Source organism: Tachyglossus aculeatus, chromosome 20 (assembly GCF_015852505.1).
Source record: "Tachyglossus aculeatus isolate mTacAcu1 chromosome 20, mTacAcu1.pri, whole genome shotgun sequence".
Lineage (NCBI taxonomy): Eukaryota > Metazoa > Chordata > Mammalia > Monotremata > Tachyglossidae > Tachyglossus > Tachyglossus aculeatus.
Window position 1 is genome coordinate 31,934,227 of NC_052085.1, and position 21,468 is coordinate 31,955,694.

General features: G+C 54.6%; 2 protein-coding genes across 2 annotated transcripts in view; both read right to left on the bottom strand.

The window, feature by feature from the left end:
• Positions 1 to 439: 439 nt before the first annotated feature.
• CAPN5 (calpain 5) overlaps positions 440 to 21,468 on the bottom strand; it is a 47,624-nt gene continuing 26,595 nt past the window's right edge. Inside the window, 11 exon segments of the mRNA XM_038762115.1 lie at positions 440 to 2,643; positions 3,546 to 3,682; positions 4,449 to 4,564; positions 6,131 to 6,327; positions 7,324 to 7,449; positions 8,710 to 8,905; positions 9,365 to 9,442; positions 10,028 to 10,221; positions 11,143 to 11,169; positions 11,171 to 11,336; positions 12,491 to 12,699. Coding sequence (XP_038618043.1) covers positions 2,461 to 2,643; positions 3,546 to 3,682; positions 4,449 to 4,564; positions 6,131 to 6,327; positions 7,324 to 7,449; positions 8,710 to 8,905; positions 9,365 to 9,442; positions 10,028 to 10,221; positions 11,143 to 11,169; positions 11,171 to 11,336; positions 12,491 to 12,699 — 1,629 coding nt within the window. The 3' untranslated portion in view covers positions 440 to 2,460.
• LOC119941588 (olfactory marker protein) lies at positions 15,363 to 16,109 on the bottom strand. The gene has a single exon (XM_038762116.1). The coding sequence runs from the start codon at positions 16,107 to 16,109 to the stop codon at positions 15,624 to 15,626; it is 486 nt and encodes a 161-aa protein (XP_038618044.1). The 3' UTR covers positions 15,363 to 15,623.

A 21,468-nucleotide genomic window follows, 5' to 3' on the forward strand; every position in this document is an offset into this window, starting at 1 on the left:
CGCACCCAGGTGTGAGGCTGAAGCCATTTCCCCCACCCTGAACCACTACTAGCTGTCGGGGCTGGACTCCGACCTCGCTGCCCCAAATCTCCGACCAGACCCAAGAGCTTCAGGGAGGAACAGGAAAGACCCCAAGTTAGGGGTTTCTGACCCAGCCCGGCCCTGTCCCGCTCTCTGTCCGTCCCGCTTTCCACCCGACTTGGTTGCTGCCCTGATCCCACGTGAGCAGGACGGACCCTTCTCACACCCTCCCTTCACATCACCGACTCCTAAAGCCCCAGCCTAAAAGCTCCTGTGACGGCGAGGAGGGTCTTCTCCTTCACATGGACCCCAGGCCCAGGGCGGGATGGAAACGACCGGTCCGAGGGTCACTCAAGAAAGAATGAACACAATGGGCCTGCCTTGCGGGGGATAACAATAATAACAGTAACAGTAATAATTAGTAGTAGCATTATTGTAATATTTGTTAAGCACTTAATAGGTGTCCAACACTGTACAAAGAACTGGGGTAGATACAACATAGGGTAGACACCGAAAGCCTGAGCGTGTCTGGAGGCAGGGGGCTGGACTGGCTGACCTCTCTGCGTCCCACCCAGCGCTAGGGTCGGAAGATTGTGATCACCCCATAGCTGACTTGGAGATGGTCAGCGCCGATGTAACTGCCCTTTGTCCGGCCCAAAGGGCCGCGGGGAGATTGGGCTCCCTCCCGTTAACAGTTGGGGAAACAGAGACCCAGGGAGGCTGATGCGGCTCGTAGTAGTCCTGAGTCGGGGCTCCCAGGGCCTGAAAGCAGCCCTGGAGAGGTCATAACATCCAGCTTCCCGCCTCCACGTAGACCATCCCGAATAGGCGGGAAGGGACCCCAATCTTCCCTCCCTGTCCTAGCACGCGCCTTGCTAATCCGGCAGTGCCCGCCATCCGGGGATATGCCGGTTCCCAATGGAAAACATAACCCAACAACACCACCCTGTGCCCATGACGCATTCCTGCCTTACCGCCTCATTCCCTGGGAACTCAAGCTCCCCGCCAGACCCTCAATCCACTCCCCCTCAGCCCCGCTCCAAACACTGAGGGGGACCCCTAGAAGTTTTCGATTTGAGCTAGGCCACCTAATGAACTGAACATCAAGACAAGGGGACTTCTCCCAGACCCCAGCCAATCGGCCCACTGTGCGATCTTGAGCAAGTCGCTAAACCTCTCTGGGCCTCGGTTTCTCAGCTGTACAACTGGGAAGGGGGCAGAGGCTGCAGGATTCTGGCTGCTTCTCCAGTGGAGGCGGGGCAGGGGCACATCCTGGACTCTGGATGCCACCCCTCCCCACCCCGGATCCCAACCTGGGGGTGGGGAAAGAGGACTACAGGGAGGGGGGCTGGGACCAGGTCTCTGGATTGGCTGCAACGAAGGACTAGGTGCCGAAATAGAGGGGTGGAGACGCACCTCCTGGTGTCCCAGAACCCCAGTATGGCCAAGCTCAGCCCTGGGGTGGAGTCTTCCCAGCCAGGACTACAAATATTCAGTCGCAGCGCTAAGTGCAGGTGATGGGACCCGGAGGGCCTGGCCAAGCAGGGGAGGAAAGTAGAAAGCGAGGCGGATCCGGGTGTACATGTACGCGCTTAATGATGGATAGAATTCTAGATTTGTGCCCTTATGCGGCACTTGATAAATCAGGTCATTGGTCCCATTTTACAGGTGAAGACACTGAGGCACAGAGAGGTTAACTGTCTTGCCCGAGGTCCTCCTGTGTCCCATACTCCAGGGCCCAGTAAATACTGTTGGTTTACTGATCTGTAGGAAGGGGCCCAGGGCTGCGAGGGAACCCTGGCTTCGGTTCAAGTCAGGGCAGCGGTCCCATCCATCCCTAGGCGGTGGTTGCCTGACGACCCAAGATGTGGCCCTGAACTCCGGCATCCGTTGGGATGCCCGCCGGCAGGGGCCAGGAGTGGGTGAGAGAGGGAGCGGGCAGTGGGCCGTCAGGGCCGGCCGGTGGTCTGAGAGGTGCAGTCAACCCACCCCACCGAACCCATTTGGGCCGGGGATGAATCGCAGATGAAACCACAGCAGCGCCGGTCCAACCGAAACCAGCTCGCCGGCAAAGTCACAGCCCGCCGAGACAACGGTGACCCCCCAGATGCTCGCTCGCCACCCCCTTGGCACACCCAGAAGGAGCCAGGCAGCGTGAGGGACAGCGTAAAAGCTCAGAATGAGGCTGTGAGCATAAGGAAACCCTGCCCACCCCCTGGCCTATCCCTTTTTCTTCCGGGAACCATCCTGGGGTTCAAATCCCCTGGAAGCTAGAGGGCAAATGTGGTCACTGGATTTGGGGGAAGGTCCTCTTATGCACAAATTCCACTGGGAACTGTCCCCCTCCCGCCCTGTGGTACCCTGGGCAGGGAATCATGGGGGTCGGGAGTCACGGGGCAGGGACCGGGGGACCAGAGGAGGCTGGACAGGGGAGAGGCGCTAGATGTCCGTCAGGGTGGCACTGGTCTGCAGTCCCAGGGTGACGGTGCCTGGGCGTTCACTGGCAGGTTTGCTGCTCCGGTCCTGGAGGTGGAGGGTGTGCAGGGACCGGGGTCCCCCAGGGTCCCCAGTCAGGGCCACCTGGCCCAGGAACTCATCACTCAAGACATTGTGGTTCCAGATCTGCAAGGCGAACGAGCGAGGGAATCGGCTACTTGGGCCCCGCTCTGCCCGCCAGGGCCCACCGCACCAAGAGAGCAGCCGCCTACTTCGGGAAACCTTCCCTGATTCACCCCGGCAAACCCCAAGGGATGGGGTGGACGTGGACACACACTCTCCCCTATTATCCCCTAAACTGCCACTCGCCAAGAGTGCGAGCAGGGGTGTATGGGTTTGTGGACGAAGGCATGCGTGTGAGCAAACAGGCATGTATATGCACGTAATAATAATAATTTTGGTATTTGTTCAGTGCTTCCTATGTGCAAAGCACTGTTCTAAGCACTGGGGAGGACACAAGGTGGTCAGGTTGTCCCACGGGGGGCTCACAGTCTTAATCCCCATTTTACAGATGAGGGAACTGAGGCCCAGAGAAGTGAAGTGACTTGCCCAAAGTCACACAGCTGACAATTGGCAGAGCTGGGATTTGAACCGGTGACCTCTGACTCCCAAGCCCGGGCTCTTTCCACTGAGCCACGCTGCTGCGTAGCAAGTGTGTATATAGGCATGGGTCAGTGTGGGAGTACATCTGTCATCCCCTAGATGTCAATTAATTTGATTATTTTTTCAACAAGCTTTGTTGACTGCTCACTCCACAGAGCAGTTGTACAATGTTTACGGTATTTAGACTGTGAGCCCACTGCTGGGTAGGGACTGTCTCTATATGTTGCCAACTTGTACTTCCCAAGTGCTTAGTACAGTGCTCTGCACACAGTAAGCGCTCAATAAATACGATTGATTGATTGATAAGTAGGTGTGCGTGCATGAGTGTGTTTGTGTGAAGGCGTGAGTGTATAGGCACGGTTGTAAGCACACATTAAGGGGGTGTGTGTTCTCGTACGGGTGTGCAGAGGTGTTCCGCCGCTCACCTGCACCAAGATGGGCTGCCCCGGCTTCTTGCGGTAGAAGACTCCTTTCATGTCAAACTCTGGTTTCGAGGTTCCTTTCTGCACAGCGGAACGAACCTTGCTGCCTTCACACTTGATGATCACGTACGAGTCGGCACCTGAAGAGGGGGCGGGGTGGGAGGAGGAATTGGGGGCTCAGAGGGGCTCCCGGGTACGGTGCAGGGAGGGCGGCAGCGGGGAAGGCGGTGCCAGCTTGAAACGCCAAAGGGCCCAGTGAGCAGCCGAGGGCCCTTAAATCAGGACTTCCAGGCCAGGCAAGGTCCAGAGGCGGGTCCCACATAATAATAATATAATAATAATGGCATTTATTAAGCACTTACTATGTGCAAAGCACCGTTCTAAGCGCTGGGGAGGTTACAAGGTGATCAGGTTGTCCCACGTGGGGCTCAAAGTCTTAATCCCCATTTTACAGAAGAGGTAACTGAGGCGCAGAGAAGTGAAGTGACTTGCCCAAAGTCACACAGCTGACAGTTGGTGGAGCCGGGATTCGAACCCATGACCTCTGACTCCAAAGCCCGGGCTCTTTCCACTGAGCCACGCTGCTTCTCTCACGGAGAACTAAAGCATCACTTCCACAGCCCACAAAAACTCTGTCCACCACAATCAATCGTATTTATTGAGCGCTTCCTATGTGCAGAGCACTGTACTAAGCGCTTGGGAAGTACAAATTGGCAACACCACAACCCCCGGAGAGGAAGGGGCCCCGATATTTGCGCCTGGGGGCGCGAACAGAGTGCACCCTTAGTGATCTGGCCCACGTAAAGGGGCCTGGGCTGAGGTGATCGGGGGCCGGCCAGCACTCCCAAAGCACGGGGCCCTGGGGCCCGCTCAGGGCCGCCGCGCCTCCCCGGGGGCCAGACCTACCGTTCACGGCGTCCTTCAAGCCGTCGGCAGAGATGACGTGGACCTGGGTGACCAGCTGGGGGTAGCCACACATCCCACTCCAGCAGCTGCGCGGGGGCTCGTCCAGCGTCAGCTCTCTGCAGCCAGGGGAGAGGGAGGATGTGAGAGACGCCCTCCGCTGCCCCCAGCCTGATCAGCGCTGCAGCCTGACCCGGCCCTGACACTTCTCCAACCACTGGGACCTCTGGGGTGCTTGGATGAGCCCCGTGCTGGTTGTTCTCCTAGACACCCACCTCCACGATTACAAGGTGGACCAGCCCACGCCCGTAACTCTCCCCCAGTGACCCAGCATGGACCATCCAACCCCCCTGACTCTCCCTTCTCCAACCCGGCACAGACCATCCAACCCCCCGACTCTCTCCTCTCCATCTCTGACTCTCCCCAAGTAACCCAGCACAGACCTGCCTAACTTCTTTCAACCCCAGCACTTAGAAGAGTGCTTGGCACACAGTAAGCACTTAACGAGTAACTCTCTTCCTCCCTTCAAGGCCCTGCTGAGAGCTCACCTCCTCCAGGAGGCCTTCCCAGACTGAGCCCCTTCCTTCCTCTCCCCCTTGTCCCCCCTCCATCCCCCCATCTTACCTCCTTCCCTTCCCCACAACACCTGTATATATGTATATATGTTTGTACATATTTATTACTCTATTTATTTTACTTGTACATATCTATCCTATTTATTTTATTTTGTTAGTATGTTTGGTTTTGTTCTCTGTTTCCCCCTTTTAGACTGTGAGCCCACTGTTGGGTAGGGACTGTCTCTAAATGTTGCCAATTTGTACTTCCCAAGCGCTTAGTACAGTGCTCTGCACATAGTAAGCACTCAATAAATACGATTGATGATGATGATGATGATGATGATAATTATCATTAATTATTAACCCCTTGACTATCCCTTCTCCATCTCCGACTCTCTTCCAATGACCCAGCATTGGACCCTAACTCTCTTCCAATGACCCTAACTCTCCAACACCCCTGACTCTCCCCTCTCCATAGCTAACTCTCCCCCAGTGACCCAGAACTGACCATCCAACCCCCTGACTCTCCCCCAGTGACCCAACACAGACTAGTCTACACCCCCAAGGCTCTCACCCCTCCATCCCTGACTCTTCCCCAGGGATCCAGCATGAACCATCCCACATTTGCAGATTAGTGGGTGGGAAGGGGGACAGGGATTAGGAATGAGTTAAAACGTTTCCACAGCACTCCTGACATTCAGAATTGATTTTTCCTGTTCGGTTTCTGCCCTTCCCCACAAGACAGTGAGCCCCTTGTGGGATGAGGACCGTGTCCGATCTGATCACCTTGGCTCCTCACGGTCCTTGGTGCGGTGCTTGGCACTTGGCCGAGGATGACTACGTAGTGAAATAACTAAGGGAGCCAAAAGTGGCTCAAATTCTCCCCTATGGCCCAGCCCCTCACAGGCAGCGGGGATTGGATTCTTTTAGACTGTGAGCCCACTGTTGGGTAGGGACTGTCTCTATATGTTGCCAACTTGTACTTCCCAAGCGCTTAGTACAGTGCTCTGCACACAGTAAGCGCTCAATAAATACGATTGATGATGATGATGACCCCCCCCCAGCTGGATGACCGTTCTGGAGATGGTCCGGTACCGTGGGCCTGGGGGCCGGCCCGGGACCCAGTACCTGCAGTCGGCCGGCACGTCTGTGAACACGCGGAGCAGGAAGTCCCCGGTGTGGCCGGGCTCGAAGGTGGTGGGGATGATGACGTAGCGGCCCTCCCTCTGGTCCGTCCTCAGGAAGACGCTGCGGGAGTTGATGTAGATGGAGCTGGACACCTTCTGCTGCAGCGAGTGCATGCGGTACTGCCGGTTCAGCTCCACCTGGGCGGGGGCGGAGGCGGCGGGATGCTCGTGGGACGCCCCCAGCAAACCCCCGACTAGGGGCAAGCCCCAGGGCCTGCCCAGGCCAGGACTCCCAGCGGAATTGGGTACTAGTTGCCCTCCTAGATGATTACAGATGGATCAACCGACACCACTGACTCTCCCCTAGCGACCCAAAATAATAATAATAATAATAATAATAATGGCATTTGTTAAGCGCTTGGAGAAGCAGCGTGGCTCAATGGAAAGAACCCCGGCTTTGGAGTCAGAGGTCATGGGTTCAAACCCCGGCTCTGCCAACTGTTAGCTGTGTGACTTTGGGCAAGTCACTTAGCTTCTCTGTGCCTCAGTTCCCTCATCTGTAAAATGGGGATTAAGACTGTGAGCCCCCCGTGGGACACCTTGATCACCTTGTAATCTCCCCAGCGCTTAAAACAGTGCCCTGTACATAGTAAGCGCTTAATAAATGCCATTATTATTATTATGTGCAAAGCACTGGGGAGGGTACAAGGTGATCAGGTTGTCCCTCGTGGGGCTCCCAGTCTTAATCCCCATTTTACAGATGAGGTAATGGAGGCCCAGAGAAGTGAAGTGACTTGCCCAAAGTCACACAGAGGCAGGATTTGAACCCATGACCTCTGGCTCCAAAGCCTGGGCTCTTCCCACTGAGCCACGCTGCTTCTCGTGGCCATCCAACACCCCTCACTCTTCCCTCTCCATCCCTGACTCTCCCCCCCAGTGACCCAGCATGGATCATCCAACACTCGACTCTTCCTTCTTCATCCCTGCCTCTCCCCAGTGACCCAGCCCAGACTGTTCCCTCATGGATCTTTCCAGACCCTCCTGGATCCTTCTCCTACTCATCCCTGCCCTGTACCCCCTGGTATGAATCCAAACCCCACGCGTGGGCATCTGGACCTTGAAGCCGGGTCTTCCCAGGGGGAAGGGACCTCCGCCGCCACCACCACCGGCAGGCGGAGTCCCCGGCCCTCTCACCTTGAAGATGTCGAAGCCGATGGCCAGGTTCTCGCCCCTGCCCTCCCGACGACTCGTCCGCTTGGGCTTCTGCTGGATGCAGATGAGCACCTCGTCTTCCGGCTTCTTCTTCACGTCGAACACGTACTGTGGGGACGAGGAAGGTTGCAGTGGTGTTAGGGGGGTGTTGCAGTGGTCGTGGGGGGGTTTCAGGGAACGCTGCAGGGCACAGGGAGGGTACTGCCACAGTGCAGGGGGAGCGTTGCAGCATGTGGGAGACTGTAAGCTCGTTGTGGGCAGGGAAAGTCTGTTTATTGTTGCATTGTACTCTCCCCCAAGCACTTAGTACGGTGCTCTGCACACAGTAAGTGCTCAATAAATATAACTGAATGAATGTTGCCACAGCACAGGGGAAGTGTTGAAGTGGTACGAGAGGTGGGGAGTGTTGTCCCCCTCTCCATCCCCCCGTCTTACCTCCTTCCCTTCCCCACAGCACCTGTATATATGTATATATGTTTGTACATATTTATTACTCTATTCATTTATTTATTTTACTTGTACATATCTATTCTATTTATTTTATTTTGTTAATATGTTTTGTTTTGTTCTCTGTCTCCCCCTTCTAGACTGTGAGCCCATTGTTGGGTAGGGACTGTCTCTATATGTTGCCAACTTGGACTTCCCAAGCGCTTAGTACAGTGCTCTGCACACAGTAAGCGCTCAATAAATATGATTGATTGATTGATTGATTGATTGATTGTAGTAGTGTAGAGGTGCTTACTGTATTCAAAGCACTGAACTAAGTGCTGGGCAGAAGTGAGAATTAGCCCTACTGAGAGCTCACCTCCTTCAGGAGGCCTTCCCAGATAGAGCCCCCCTTTTCCTCTCCTCCTCCCCATCGCCCCCCCCACCCTACCTCCCTCCCCTCCCCACAGCACTTGTATAGATTTGCACATATTTATTACTCTATTTATCTTACCTGTACATATTTACTACTCTATTTTATTAATGATGCGCATATAGCTATAATCCTATTTATTCTCACGGTTTTGACACCTGTCTCCATGTTCTGTTTTGTTGTCCGTCTCCCCCTTCTAGACTGTGAGCCCGTTGTTGGGTAGGGACCGTCTCTTTATGCTGCCGACTTGTACTTCCCAGGCGCTTAGTCCAGTGCTCTGCGCACAGTAAGCGCTCAATAAATATGACTGAATGAATGAATGAATGTAGAGCAGGGTGAGAGCTGCAACTAGGGGAGAGGGGGAAGTCAGGCAGGGCCTGAAGGGATGGGGAGGAGACACATAGGAACAGGTCCGGCCTGCTGTAGGGCCCTAGGCAGGGAACCTGACCTCTCTGGGCAGTTCCAGCAGCCCCTTCCCACTGATCAGCGAGGGCGGGGGTCGGACTGACCTGAGGGTTCTGGAGGAAGGTGCCCTTGTGGTTGATGCAACCACCGCTGCGGTTCTTCAGGGGGTCATCGCTGCGGGTCCAGGCCCCCCTCAGCTTCGCCTCCTCCCACGTCTTGTGGATGCTCAGGTAGGATGTGTTGATGAGGCGACACTTGATGATGTCGGTGAAGTATCTGCAGACGTCTTCGAACGTCATCCTGGGGAGCGGAGGGGGTCAGTGACACCTGGGGGGTCTTTCAGGCCAACGCCCTGCCTCGAGACACGCTTGGGACTAGCCCAGGATGGTTGCCGGGGGCCAAGATGCCGGGGGGTAATTATCACAATTAATGCTGTGGCCCAGACAGGCTGTGTGACTTCTCTAGGCCCAGTCAGAGCTAGGAGAGCAAATGCCCAGGGACACTGGGAGAGGACGGGGGAAAGGGACGCTGAGATCGCCCTGGGGTCACGAAGGAACCTCCGGCACCCTGAGGGACAGGAACTGTTGCCCGTTTATGGAGTCACTTCCAAGAAGAGAGGAGGGTCAGGGCTCTCGTGGCATTGCCACCCTATCTCGCACTTCCGCCTCCTCTCCCCTCCCCGTGTCCCACCAGACTCCCTCCTGCTCCCGCCGGGCTCCCCCCACCTCCTATGGGATCTTGACCAGATCCTAAACTCACCAGAATTCCCCATCGTCCTGCACCGTCACTCCCAGCTTCTCCCTCTCACTCTTGCTCACTTTCTGCCACTCCTCGGAGCTGGGCGGGAAAAGGCGGGAAGGGAAGCACGCAAGGTGAAGCCGGGAGAAGGGCAGGTGGGGGGCTCACAGGCCCTTTACTAACTCTATCAGGTGGAGGGGCAGGGGAGCGGGAGCGGGGTTTGTGGGGGGAGGAGTGCTCCACGGAAAACCTGCCGATCCTGATCCTTCGTCGGGGCTCCGCCGTATCCCTCGCCACAGGGAGCGGGCTGGAAGCCTGATGGGTTTATTTGCAAGGCAGGACAATACAAATAGGAGTTCTTAGTGGTGTGCATTTGAGCACTGTATAACTGCTTTTGTGGGTATCTGTCTGCGTGGGGTTTTTTCGAATGTGTTTGTGCATTTCTGTACGTATAGGCATTTGTGTGTTTCTGCTCAAAATGTGAGAGAATCAATCAGTCAGCATGCAGGTCTGCCCAGCTCCACCCAAGGGCCGTTTTCATTCTCTCCCCCTCATCCCCTCATCTCCATCCCATCCCCCAGCTTAACCCCGCTGCAGGACCCTGTATCCACCCCCTGATATCCACCCCGCCCTGGGTCCAACCCCTGCATCCATCCCCCTGTATCCAACCCCCCGCGGGCTCACGTGTCGCTCCAGGGACCGTTCCACTCCCTCTCCCCCCAAGGATTGCGCAGCCGGATCATGTCCAGCTTCTCCGACTTGAAGAAGGACAGCAGGCCGTGGCCCAGCCGGACTTTCCGCACGTCGGTGATGGCATAGGCGTGGCCCTTCACCAGTCCGCAGGCCAGCCGGGCCTCCATGTCCTCTGCGGTCACAGCCTGGGGCACAAAACCAGCGTCCGGGGTCAGGGGTGGGGTCCCATGATAATGGGACTCAGTCCGGGCAAATAACCTTCTCGCTGTACCCCAATCGCATCTGTCTCACCGCAAACCTCTCACCCATGTCCTGCCTCTGGCCTGGAACGCCCTCCACATATCCGACAATTACTCTCCCCATCTTCAAACCCTTACTGAAGGCACATCGCCTCCAAGAAGCCTTCCCTAAGCCCTCCTTTCCTCTTCTCCCACTCCCCTCTATGTCACCCTGACTTGCTCCCTTTATTCATTCCTCCTCCCAGCCCCTCAGCACTTATGTACACATCTGTAATTTTTATTTATAACACTGTCATCATCATCATCAATCGTATTTATTGAGCGCTTACTATGTGCAGAGCACTGTACTAAGTGCTTGGGAAGTACAAATTGGCAACATATAGAGACAGTCCCTACCCAACAGTGGGCTCACAGTCCAAAAGACTGTCTCTCTCTCTAGACTGAAAGCTGATATGGGCAGGAAATATGTCTATTTAATGTTACATTGTACCTTCCCAAGCACTTAGTCCAGTGCTCTGCACGCTGTGAGCATGCAGTAAACACGACTGACTGACTAACTGACATAGTAGAATGGGGAGCTGCCATTCTTCCCCGTTCCTATCTCCAGCAGGGCCTGGGAACAGGCGTGGCTCGATTCCAAAGTCAGTCAATCGCATTTATTGAGCACTTATTGTGAGCAGAGCACTCTACTAAGCACTCAGGAGAGTAGGATTCAACAATGCAACCGACAAATTTCCTGTCCACAAGGTGATCTAAGTGGCCTCGGGGTGCGGGAGCGCCCGACGGTGCTGACCCTGGGTCTCCTCCCCCAGGCCCACCCCTGGACTCCGGACGGGTAGGGACAGGGAGCAGAGCTCGTTTCCTCACCTTGATGGATGCGCTGATGAGGCCCCCCCCGTTGGTGGACTTTCAGGACGCGCTCGAACAGCAAGTTCCTCTTGGCTTCGTCGCGGGCAAAGTCGCCCTCGGTCAGGTCGATGGGTTCAGACACGCCACCCGTGAAGTCCACCAGCGCGTCCGCGGTGTTGCCCCCGTCCAGGGCCTCGTAGCAGCCCGCCAGCCTGCGGAGGAGGGGGGTCGGGGGGTGTTTGGCCAGCGTCTGGGAGCTCCCGGGGGCTTCGGCTGGCCTCCCCACCCCTTCTCCCTTTCTCGCTTGCGTCCGCTGCTGCTGAGAAATCTGTTAATCCCGACCTAGACACGCTGTACTCACTCTGAACGCCTGCATCCTCGCTACACTGTAAGTTCCCCAAGGGCAGGGACAGTAGTCAACCTCTAGCATAGGGTATCCACCACAGTCCCTGACACGTAGTTAACATGTAACAAATACCACAGTTATTATTATTATCTCCAAGCACTCAGGACAGAGTTCTGCCTAGGGTGGGGGTCCAGGAGCAGCTGTCCAGTAGAGCACTCTGCCCACGGCAGCGTTCGGCACAGCCGCCTGCACACAGTAGGTGTCCAATACAACGATCTTCACGCAGCAGGCTCTAGGTAAATAAAATACCAATGCTGACAGTATCTTCAACGTCGCAGGCACCGTCCCCCGGAATACTTTCGAGAGTGGCCCCGCCGCCCTAGGTGCAACAGCTAGCTGCTTCTGCACATGATGATCATCAGATAGTGAAATGGAACTCGTTAACTAATGAGACCGTTCTAATAGTCAGGCTTCCAGATGATATCTATCCTACAGATCTTCATTGGTTTCCCAAGGCTACTGGAGGAAAGCAGCAGACACAAGCAGAAAGTTTTGTTCTCACAAGTTCTGACGCAGCCACAGATGTGTGACCGTGACAAATAACTGCTAGGAAAATGATCCGAGCCTATAGTCTGCGTTTGCTTTGAAATTATACCATGGATTTCTGACCTCCACCGTCTCATGCCACAGAACCACATTTCTCCTGAAGGAGGAGGAGAGAAAGTCTGTTTTTGTACGGTATTTGCTAAGCACTTGCTATTCTATTTATTTTATTTTGTTAATACGCTTCGTTTTTGTTGTCTGTCTCCCCCTTCTAGACTGTGAGCCCGCTGTTGGGTAGGGACCATCTCTATATGTTGCCAACTTGTACTTCCCAAGCGCTTAGTACAGTGCTCTGCACATAGTAAGCGCTCAATAAATACGACTGAATGAATGAATGAACAGCTCGAAGTCGGACCCCTGACCCGCTCCTGCCCCCACCATGCCCCTCCCATCCCCAGAGCCCACCCGGGCACTTACTTGGCATAAGCCTTTTCCACCAGGGCACACCAGAACTCGTTGGTCGAGTTGGAGTGGCAGTAGATGAGCTGGTTGTGGACGGTGGGCAGCCGGTCGTCAATCACCACGTCCACCCAGTCGCCGAATCGCCAGAAGTGGAAGTGGAAGATGCCCGCGTAGTTTTCCGGCTTCTCGGGGCTCCACTCCTGCTCCTTCCAGTCCGGAATCACCTTGAGGGGAGGGGCGCGGGAGCAATGGGATGGGAGGGCGGAGATGGGGAGGCACCGACTTAATGATTTCAGTGACAGCAGCAGTGGCACAACCATCATATACATGAGATTTTAATCCAGCGCTTAGAACAGTGCTTTGCACATAGTAAGCGCTTAATAAACGCCATCATTATTATTATTATTATCCACAGCAGAAAGGATCCTAATAGATAAATCAGCACGGTGGCCTACTTACTCATTCAATCATATCTATTGAGCGTTTACTGTGTGCAGAGCTCCATATTACGAGCTTGGGAGAGTAGAACAGAAAAATAAACAGACGCATTCCTTGCCCACAATGAGCTTGCAATAGAGAATGGGCCTGGGAATCAGAAAGACCTGGATTCTAATCCCAGCTCCGTCAGCGGTCTGCTGTGTGACCTCAGGCAAGTCACTCAACTTCTCTGTGCCTCAGTTCCCTTGTCTGTAAAATGGGGATTAAGGCTGCAAGCCCCATGCGGGACAGGGATTGTATCTAACCTGATTACCTTGTATCTACCCTACCTCTTAGAAGAGCGCCTGGCCCATGGTCAGTGCTTAATGACACAATTATTGTTATTATTATTATTATTATTCGTTTTAATAGTATTAGGAAGCCTGGGTTCTGATCCTAGCTCTGCCATTGGCCCCCACTCCCCCCACAGCTGGAATCCTTTGCCCAGGCCCCAATGCCCTCACATCTGGTTTTGGACAGAGAAGCAGCGTGGCTCAGTGGAAAGAGCCCGGGCTTTGGAGTCAGAGGTCACGGGTTCAAATCCCGACTCCGCCACTTGTCAGCTGGGTGACTTTGGGCAAGTCACTTCACTTCTCTGGGCCTCAGTTCCCTCATCCGTAAAATGGGGATGAAGACCGTGAGCCCCCCGTGGGACAACCTGATCACCTTGTAACTTCCCCAGCGCTTAGAACAGTGCTTTGCACATAGTAAGTGCTTAATAAATGCCATCATTATTATTATTATTATCTGGACACCGGCCCCTTCAGGGGCCCCAGGTTTGTCTGCTTGGGGACAGCGGTGTCCAGCTGCAGGGGGATTCACTGGGGACAAGTCAGGGAAGGCTTTCTGGAGGAGTCGCGAAGGGACCTGCACGTGGTAAGGGGAAGTGCGGGGCCATCGGAGGAGAGCGAGACTGGTCCTCACATGCAGTGCAATTCCCTGGGAATGTGAGCCAGGGTAATGGGCCTGGAGGAGGAGGAGGGTAGAGGGGGGAGAGGGAGGGGCCCGGGAGACTCCGGGCTGTGGCTACGTCATGGAAAACGCAGCTCTGTGGCAGCTACAATCCAGGCCCCGGGCTGGGGCGGCTTCCGTGGAGGGAGGCTCGGGATCCTACAGGCCGGGAGGAACAGGGAGAACTCGGGAACGGGAGAAGGGGAGGGCTCAGAACAAACAGCAGGAAGCACTTCTTCCCAGAGTGGGGCAACCACTGGGAATTCGTCTCCACAGGGACCCTGCGACTGGAAACACCGATCAGACCGGATGGATTTGGACAGATCGATGGACGGGCGTCCGGCGGAGTCACTGAGGGGAATCAGGGAGTTTGGATGGTCCGTGCTGGACCACTAAGGGACAGCAGGGATGGGGAAGGCTGAACCAGGGGTGATGGATGGTCTGTGCCGGAGCACTGGGGGAGAATCGGGGATTGAGAGGAGAGAGTCAGGGTGGCAACACTAAAGGAGAGTCCGGGATGGAGAGGAGAAAGTCAGGGGTGTTGGATGGTCTGAGCTGAGTCACTGGAAGAGAGTAAGGAAAGGAGGGGGAGAGTCAGGGGTGTTGGATGGTCCCTCAGCCCCACATTACTTATTAATTAATTAATGATTGTGTTTGTTAAGCGCTTACTATGTGCCATTAGAACACATGCGCCATTACTATGTGTTATACTATTACTATACTATTACTATGTGCCATTACTATGTGCTATTAGAACAGTGCTGGGGGGAGATACAAGGTAATCAGGTTGTCCCACGTGGAGCTCACTTACGTACGTATCCATCCATAATTTATTTTAATGTCTGTGTCCCGGGGCAGCTATGGGGATGCGCTGCAGGGCGGACACGGGGAGCGACTCTCAGAGGCCGAGATTCTCGACCTGAAGAGAGATTGCTTTGCTTCCCTGTCCCCTGAGCTGAGATGAATTTCTATAAACCTGATAACCATTCTCCAACTAGTCCAGCCCCCTGTCTCTAGGAAGGCCTGAACCCACACTCTCTGTTTACTGTAAGCGCAGGATACACACATACCCACATGAACGCAAGGCGGAGTACACATCTCTAGAGTATATCTTTATGAATATAAATATGCATATACACGTGTCAGTTTAAGGCGAACTAGAGTCGGAGGACGAAAGGTTATCGACGCAGCTGTACCCCCGTCCGGCCTCCCCCGATCCGGACGCATCTTCTGATACCTACGGGGTGGGGGCACGGCAAGCTCCGGGGACTCTTCCCTGCCTCTCCAACCCCAGTGTGCAGGGTCTTGGGGCCCCTGGAAGGAAAGTGAGCCCACCCTGGGCCCCATTTCGGGAGCGCTCATCCTGAGGACACCGGCCAGCTCTGTCGCTTCCGCACGGAACCACAAGAAGGGCTGCGGGCGAATAGTCCGCTGTTGGGGGGAAAAGGGGTGTCCGACCGATCCCTAGATGCCCACTCCCCACTACGGCGGATCCTGCTGACAACCAACTCTCGCTGTGCACTGGGCGTCCCGCCCAGGGCTCCCCACGGCCAAGGCAGAGGCAGGGAGGGGAGAGGGAGGGTGCTAGCCAGTTAGCCGTGATCGGCTGAGCCCCCGAGAGACCCACCCAACCCCGAAGCCCCCAACTGAGGGCCAGGACCAGCCGGGGGCTCAGGCCAGGGGAGCCGAGGGCCGTTGCGGGGACGAGGGGCCAGGGGGCTCAGATCAGGTCGAAGAACACGGAGGCGTTGAACTGGGCCGGCTCTAGGCCGTCGGCGAACGTGACGAGGAAATACATGACCCTGCGGACCCGGGCCAGCTCGGACAACCGCTCGCCGAACTCCTGGGCGTCCGCCTCGTTCCACTCCAGCTGGTCGGAGCCGTCCTGCCTCCAGAAGATGGCGGCCGGCTCCAGCAGCTGGCGGGTCATGAGGTGGGTGAGGTCAGGGGTCCAGTTCTGCGAGGTGCCCGTGATGGTCACCTGGCCCGGCTGGCCCAGCCGCACGTGCCAGCGCGCGAACTGCAGGCCCTGCTGACGCCTGAAGTCCAGCCGGTAGACGGACTCGGCCGGTCGCAGGAGGCGTTCTCCGTCCTGCCGTTTCTCGTTCCGCTGGCGCAGGCCCTCCGCACGCAGGCGCATGACGGTGGTCAGGTCGGGGTCCGGGGTGAGCGTCAGCTCCAGCTGGGCAGGGCCCTGACCGGCCATCGGTAGTCTCCGACTCACCCTCGCCCTCCGCCGCCTCACCTCGCGGCCGCTGGAGCGGTTCTGGGGACGGGGCGGGCCGCCGCTCCGTTAAAAGGGGCCCCTCCTCCCCGCCTCTCTCCAGCGCGGCCAGAGAAGGAGTCACTGATGCAAAACGTTGCGGGGGGAGTGGGGGGGAGGGGGGTCCCTCGTGCCTCATTTGCGGTGAGCCCAGGGCTGAGCGGCAAAGCTGGGGAACCCGAGGGAGGAGACTGCTGATGTCAGGTCGTCGTGGAAACACACGGGCAACGGGTTTGTTTGGATGGAAACTCGGGGTGTTCACCCGGGACCACCCTGCAACTGTGGCTCTTGGGTCAGCGGTGGCCCTCGTGGACCCCACCCTCAGGGTTAGGGACAGACCATCTAACACCCCTGACTCTCCCCTCTCCATCCCTGACTGTCCCCCGGTGATCCAGTACTGACTGTACAAAACCCCCGATTCCCCCCTCTCCATCACTAGCTCTCCCCCAGTGACCCAGAGCAGACCATCCCACACCCCGACTCTTCCCTCTCCATCCCTGACTTCTCCCCCAGTGACCCAGCACAGACCACCTAACTCCCCCGACTCTCCTCTCTCCACTCCTGACTTTCCCTTCCGTGCCCCAGCACGGACCACCCTACACCCCAAGCATTTCCCCGTCCTCCAAAAAGTCTTCCGGTAAAAGCCGGTTCGAAGCAAAACTCTACGGAATGCCAGTCCTGACCCCGTTGATACACTTGCAACACGACCAAACCCTCCGTGGAAATCTTTCACTCTTCACTCACACATTACTTCACACCCCCAAGTGCTGTATTTATCCAGCACTTACCATGTGCCAGTCACTGGAGTGAATCCAAGACAATCAGATCGGACACGGTCCCTGTCCCACGTGAGTCTCATAGGAATGGAGAACGGGGATCTTAACCCCCATTTTCCGGAGAAGGATACTGAGGCCCAGAGAGATTAAGTCACTTGCCCAAGGTTGCACAGCAGGCCAGCGCAGAGCCGGGACTAGATCCCGGGTGGGGAGGGAAGAAGCTGAGTTGAAGAAATGGCTTTTTAGGAAGCTGAGAAGGTGGGACGGGTGGTGGCTTGGCACGTTTTATGGGGAGACAGTTCCAGGGGAAGGATATGAGTGAGGGGTTGGAGACAGGAGAGCTGAGATCAAGAAGATCTGCACGGGAGAGGGCAAGATGGAGTTGGGCGGGAGAAGAGGGTCAGCTGGAAGAGGAAAGAGTGGTAGGAATGGGAACTTTTGGTGGGAGGAAGGGATGAACAGAGCTGGGGAGGATAAGAGAAGCAGTGTGGCTCAGTGGAAAGAGCCCGGGCTTTGGAGTCAGAAGTCATGGGTTCAAATTCCCCCTCCGCCACCTGTCAGCTGTGTGACTTTGGGCAAGTCACTTCACTTCTCTGTGCCTTAGTGACCTCATCTGTAAAACGGGGATTAAAACTCTGAGCCCCCCGTGGGACAACCTGATCACCTTGTAACCTCCCCAGCGCTTAGAACAGGGCTTTGCACATAGTAAGCGCTTAATACCATTATTATTATTACCGTAAGAGAGGGTGGAGGATTTCTGGGCCAGAGTGGAGAGCAGCAGGAGGGTGACTGTGAGCCCACTTCCCAAGTGCTTAGTACAGTGCTCTGCACACAGTAAGCGCTCAATAAATACGATTGATTGATTGATTGATCTGAGCTAGGGAGTGTGGAAGTAGGGGGGACACGGGGAGGGGAGGGGGAAAGCTGAGCTGGGGAGGGTGGGAGGAATGGGATTTTTCGGTGAGAGGAGGGGGGAGCTGAGTGGCAGAGGGGGAGAAGGGAGATGTGGGTGTGAGGGGCCCCAGAGGCCCGCTGCTTGGAGAGACAACAAACAGCAGAAGCTGAGCGGGAGGGGGCTGCCATAATGAGTTTCTCTCTAATGGCTCTCCTCCCCTCCCCAGTGCTCCCCGCGGGCTCCCTGGAGGTCTCCAGCGCTCCCCGGACGGGCCATTAGTCAGCCAGCCCAGCCGCATCTGGTAGGGGCAGGGAAACAGCTTCCCGTGCAGCCCCGCAGGGACGCTGACCGCTCCGGACACCTCGGCCAAAGTGCTCACTGATATTCCGGGAAGCGGCAGGTCTCCCGCGGGGGCCCCACTCCACCGAGGCCCCACTCGAGGCCAAACCCGGGGCTTTGGGCTGCTCCCACGGCAAGACAACAGGCCAACGGCTCAGAGCTGAGAGTCCCTCCGCCCCTCAAGGGGACTCTCAATCAATCAATCAATCAATCGTATTTATTGAGCGCTTACTGTGTGCAGAGTACTGGACTAAGCGCTTGGGAAGTCCAAGTTGGCAACATATAGAGACAACAGTGGGCTCACAGTCTAAAAGGAGGAGACAGAGAACAAAACCAAACATACTAACAAAATAAAATAAATAGAATAGATATCATCACCATCATCAGTCGTATTTCTTGAGCGCTTACTGTGTGCAGAGCACTGGACTAAGCGCTTGGGAAGTACAAGTTGGCAACACATAGAGACAGTCCCTACCCAACAGTGGGCTCACAGTCTAAAAGGGGGAGACAAAGAACAAAACCAAACATACTAACAAAATAAAATAAATAGAATAGATATGTACAAGTAACCCGACTAAGCCCTCATTTTTTCCCTCCAATTCCCTTCTGCATCATCCTGACTCGCTCCCTTTACTCACCCCTACCCAGCCCCCCAGGACTTATGGACATATCTGTAATTTATATATTTATATTAACATCGGTCTCCCCCTCTAGACCGTAAGCTCGTCGTGGGCAAATAATGTGTCTGTTTTATTGTTGCATAGTCCTCTCCCAAGTGCTAACTACAGTGCTCTGCATACCGTAATCAATCAATCGTATTTATTGAGCGCTTACTGTGTGCAGAGCACTGTACTAAGCGCTTGGGAAGTACAAGTCGGCAACATACAGAGACAGTCCCTACCCAACAGTGGGCTCACAGTCTAGGAGACAGTAAGCGCTCAATAAGTAGGACTGATTGACCTCTACGACCACAGAGCCTGCAGCATGGCTCAGTGGAAAGAGCCCGAGCTTGGGAGTCAGAGGTCATGGCTCCCCCACATGTCTGCTGTGTGACCTTGGGCAAGTCACTTCACTTCTCTGGGCCTCAGTTACCCCATCTGCAAAATGGGGATTAAGACTGTGAGCCCCATGTGGGACAATGTGATCACCTTGTATCCCCCCCCCCCACCCCCGGCGCTTAGAACAGTGCTTTGCACATAGTAAGCACTTAACCCCCCCCTGCCCTTCTAGACTGTGAGCCCACTGTTGTGTAGGGACCATCTCTATATGTTGCCAACTTGTACCTCCCAAGCGCTTAGTACAGTGCTCTGCACACAGTAAGCGCTCAATAAATACGATTGAATGAATGAATAAATGAACAAATGCCATCGTTATTATTATTATTATTACTTAGAGACCCCCAAGGCCTCAATTCCCATGGCAGTCCCCTCAGACTCATCCTCCTCCACCCTCCAAGATTCAAACCAGGAACCAAGTTTGCTCCTTGTTCCTCCCCGCCTGATCTCTCCATCCCTCACTCCTCCTTTATGCTCACGCCCCTCCACCTGCCTGGACCCCTCCCCATCAAATCATCATCGTCATCATCAATCGTATTTATTGAGCGCTTACTGTGTGCAGAGCACTGTACTAAGCGCTTGGGAAGTACAAATTGGCAACACATAGAGACAGTCCCTACCCAACAGTGGGCTCACAGTCTAAAAATCTGACCAACCACTTCCTTCCCATGTTTTAGAGACCCCTAAGAAGCCCCCTCCTCCAGTAAGCCTGGTTTGATTAACCTCCCCACCCGCCTACTCAGGCCAACCTTCAGCGCTCAGGTGGGCATCGACTGGTTGATGACTGATTAATTTAGCTGCTTACTTTAGTTTCTGTCACTAATCTCTATCAATCAATTGTATTTATTCAGCGCTCACTGTGTGCAGAGCACTGTACTAAGCGCTTGGGAAGTCCAAGTTGGCAACATATAGAGACAGTCCCTACCCAACAGTGGGCTCACAGTCTAGAAGGGGGAGGCAGAGAACAAAACCAAACATATTAACAAAATAAATACAATAGATATGTCCAAGTAAAAAAAATAAATAGAGTAATAAATATGTACAGACATATATTCATATATACTGGTGCTGTGGGGAAGGGAAGGAGGTAAGACGGGGGGATGGAGAGGGGATCTATGGAGATTCAGTCATTCATTCAATTCAGTCGTATTTACTGAGCGCTTACTGTGTGCAGAGCACTGTACTAAGCGCTTGGGAAGTCCAAGTCGACAACATATAGAGACGGTCCCTACCCAACAGCGGGCTCACAGTCTAGAAGGGGGAGACAGAGAACAAAAACAAACATATCAACCAAATAAAATAAATAGAATAGATATGTACAAGTAAAATAAATAAATATATAGAGTAATAAATATGTACAGACATATATACATATATACAGGTGCTGTGGGGAAGGGAAGGAGGTAAGACGGGGGATGGAGAGGGGATCTATGGAGATTCATTCATTCATTCAATTCAATCGTATTTATTGAGCGCTTACTGTGTGCACAGCACTGTACTAAGCGCTTGGGAATGGAGACGGAGATCTATGTCAGGCCAACCTTCGGCGCTCAGGTGGGCACCGACTGGTTGATGACTGATTAATTTAGCTGCTTCCTTTAGTTTCTAATATCTATGAACTTGCTCTTTGACCTGATGCCCGTTTGGCAATTTGTGTCTGTCTTCCCATTACACGGGAGCGCCTCGGCTGCAACCTTTTATGTCTGTCGTATGTTCCCAATCAATCAATCAATCAATCGTATTTATTGAGCGCTTACTGTGTGCAGAGCACTGTACTAAGCGCTTGGGAAGTCCAAGTTGGCAACATATAGAGACAGTCCCTAGCCAACAGTGGGCTCACAGTCTAAAAGGGGGAAGCAAGTGTCCTAGAACAGAGTGTTCTAGGACAGAGTGAGGAACAAGTGTTCCTAAGCAAGCGTCTAGAACAGAGTTCTGCTCACGGCAGGCAGGCAGGACAGTGCAATCAATCAATCAATCAATTGTATTTATTGAGCGCTTACTGTGTGCAGAGCACTGGACTAAGCGCTTGGGAAGTACAAGTTGGCAACATATAGAGACAGTCTCTACCCAACAGTGGGCTCACAGTCTAGAAGGGGGAGACAGAGAACAAAACCAAACACACCAACAAAACAAAATAAATAGAAGTGTACAAGTAAAATGAATAAATAGAGTAATAAATCTGTACAAACATATATACAGGTGCTGTGGGGAAGGGAAGGAGGCAAGGCGGGGGGATG

Bases quoted from the DNA above. Each gene is read 5' to 3' on its own strand.
- LOC119941588 (XM_038762116.1), bottom strand. From the start codon at position 16,109: ATGGCCGGTCAGGGCCCTGCCCAGCTGGAGCTGACGCTCACCCCGGAC.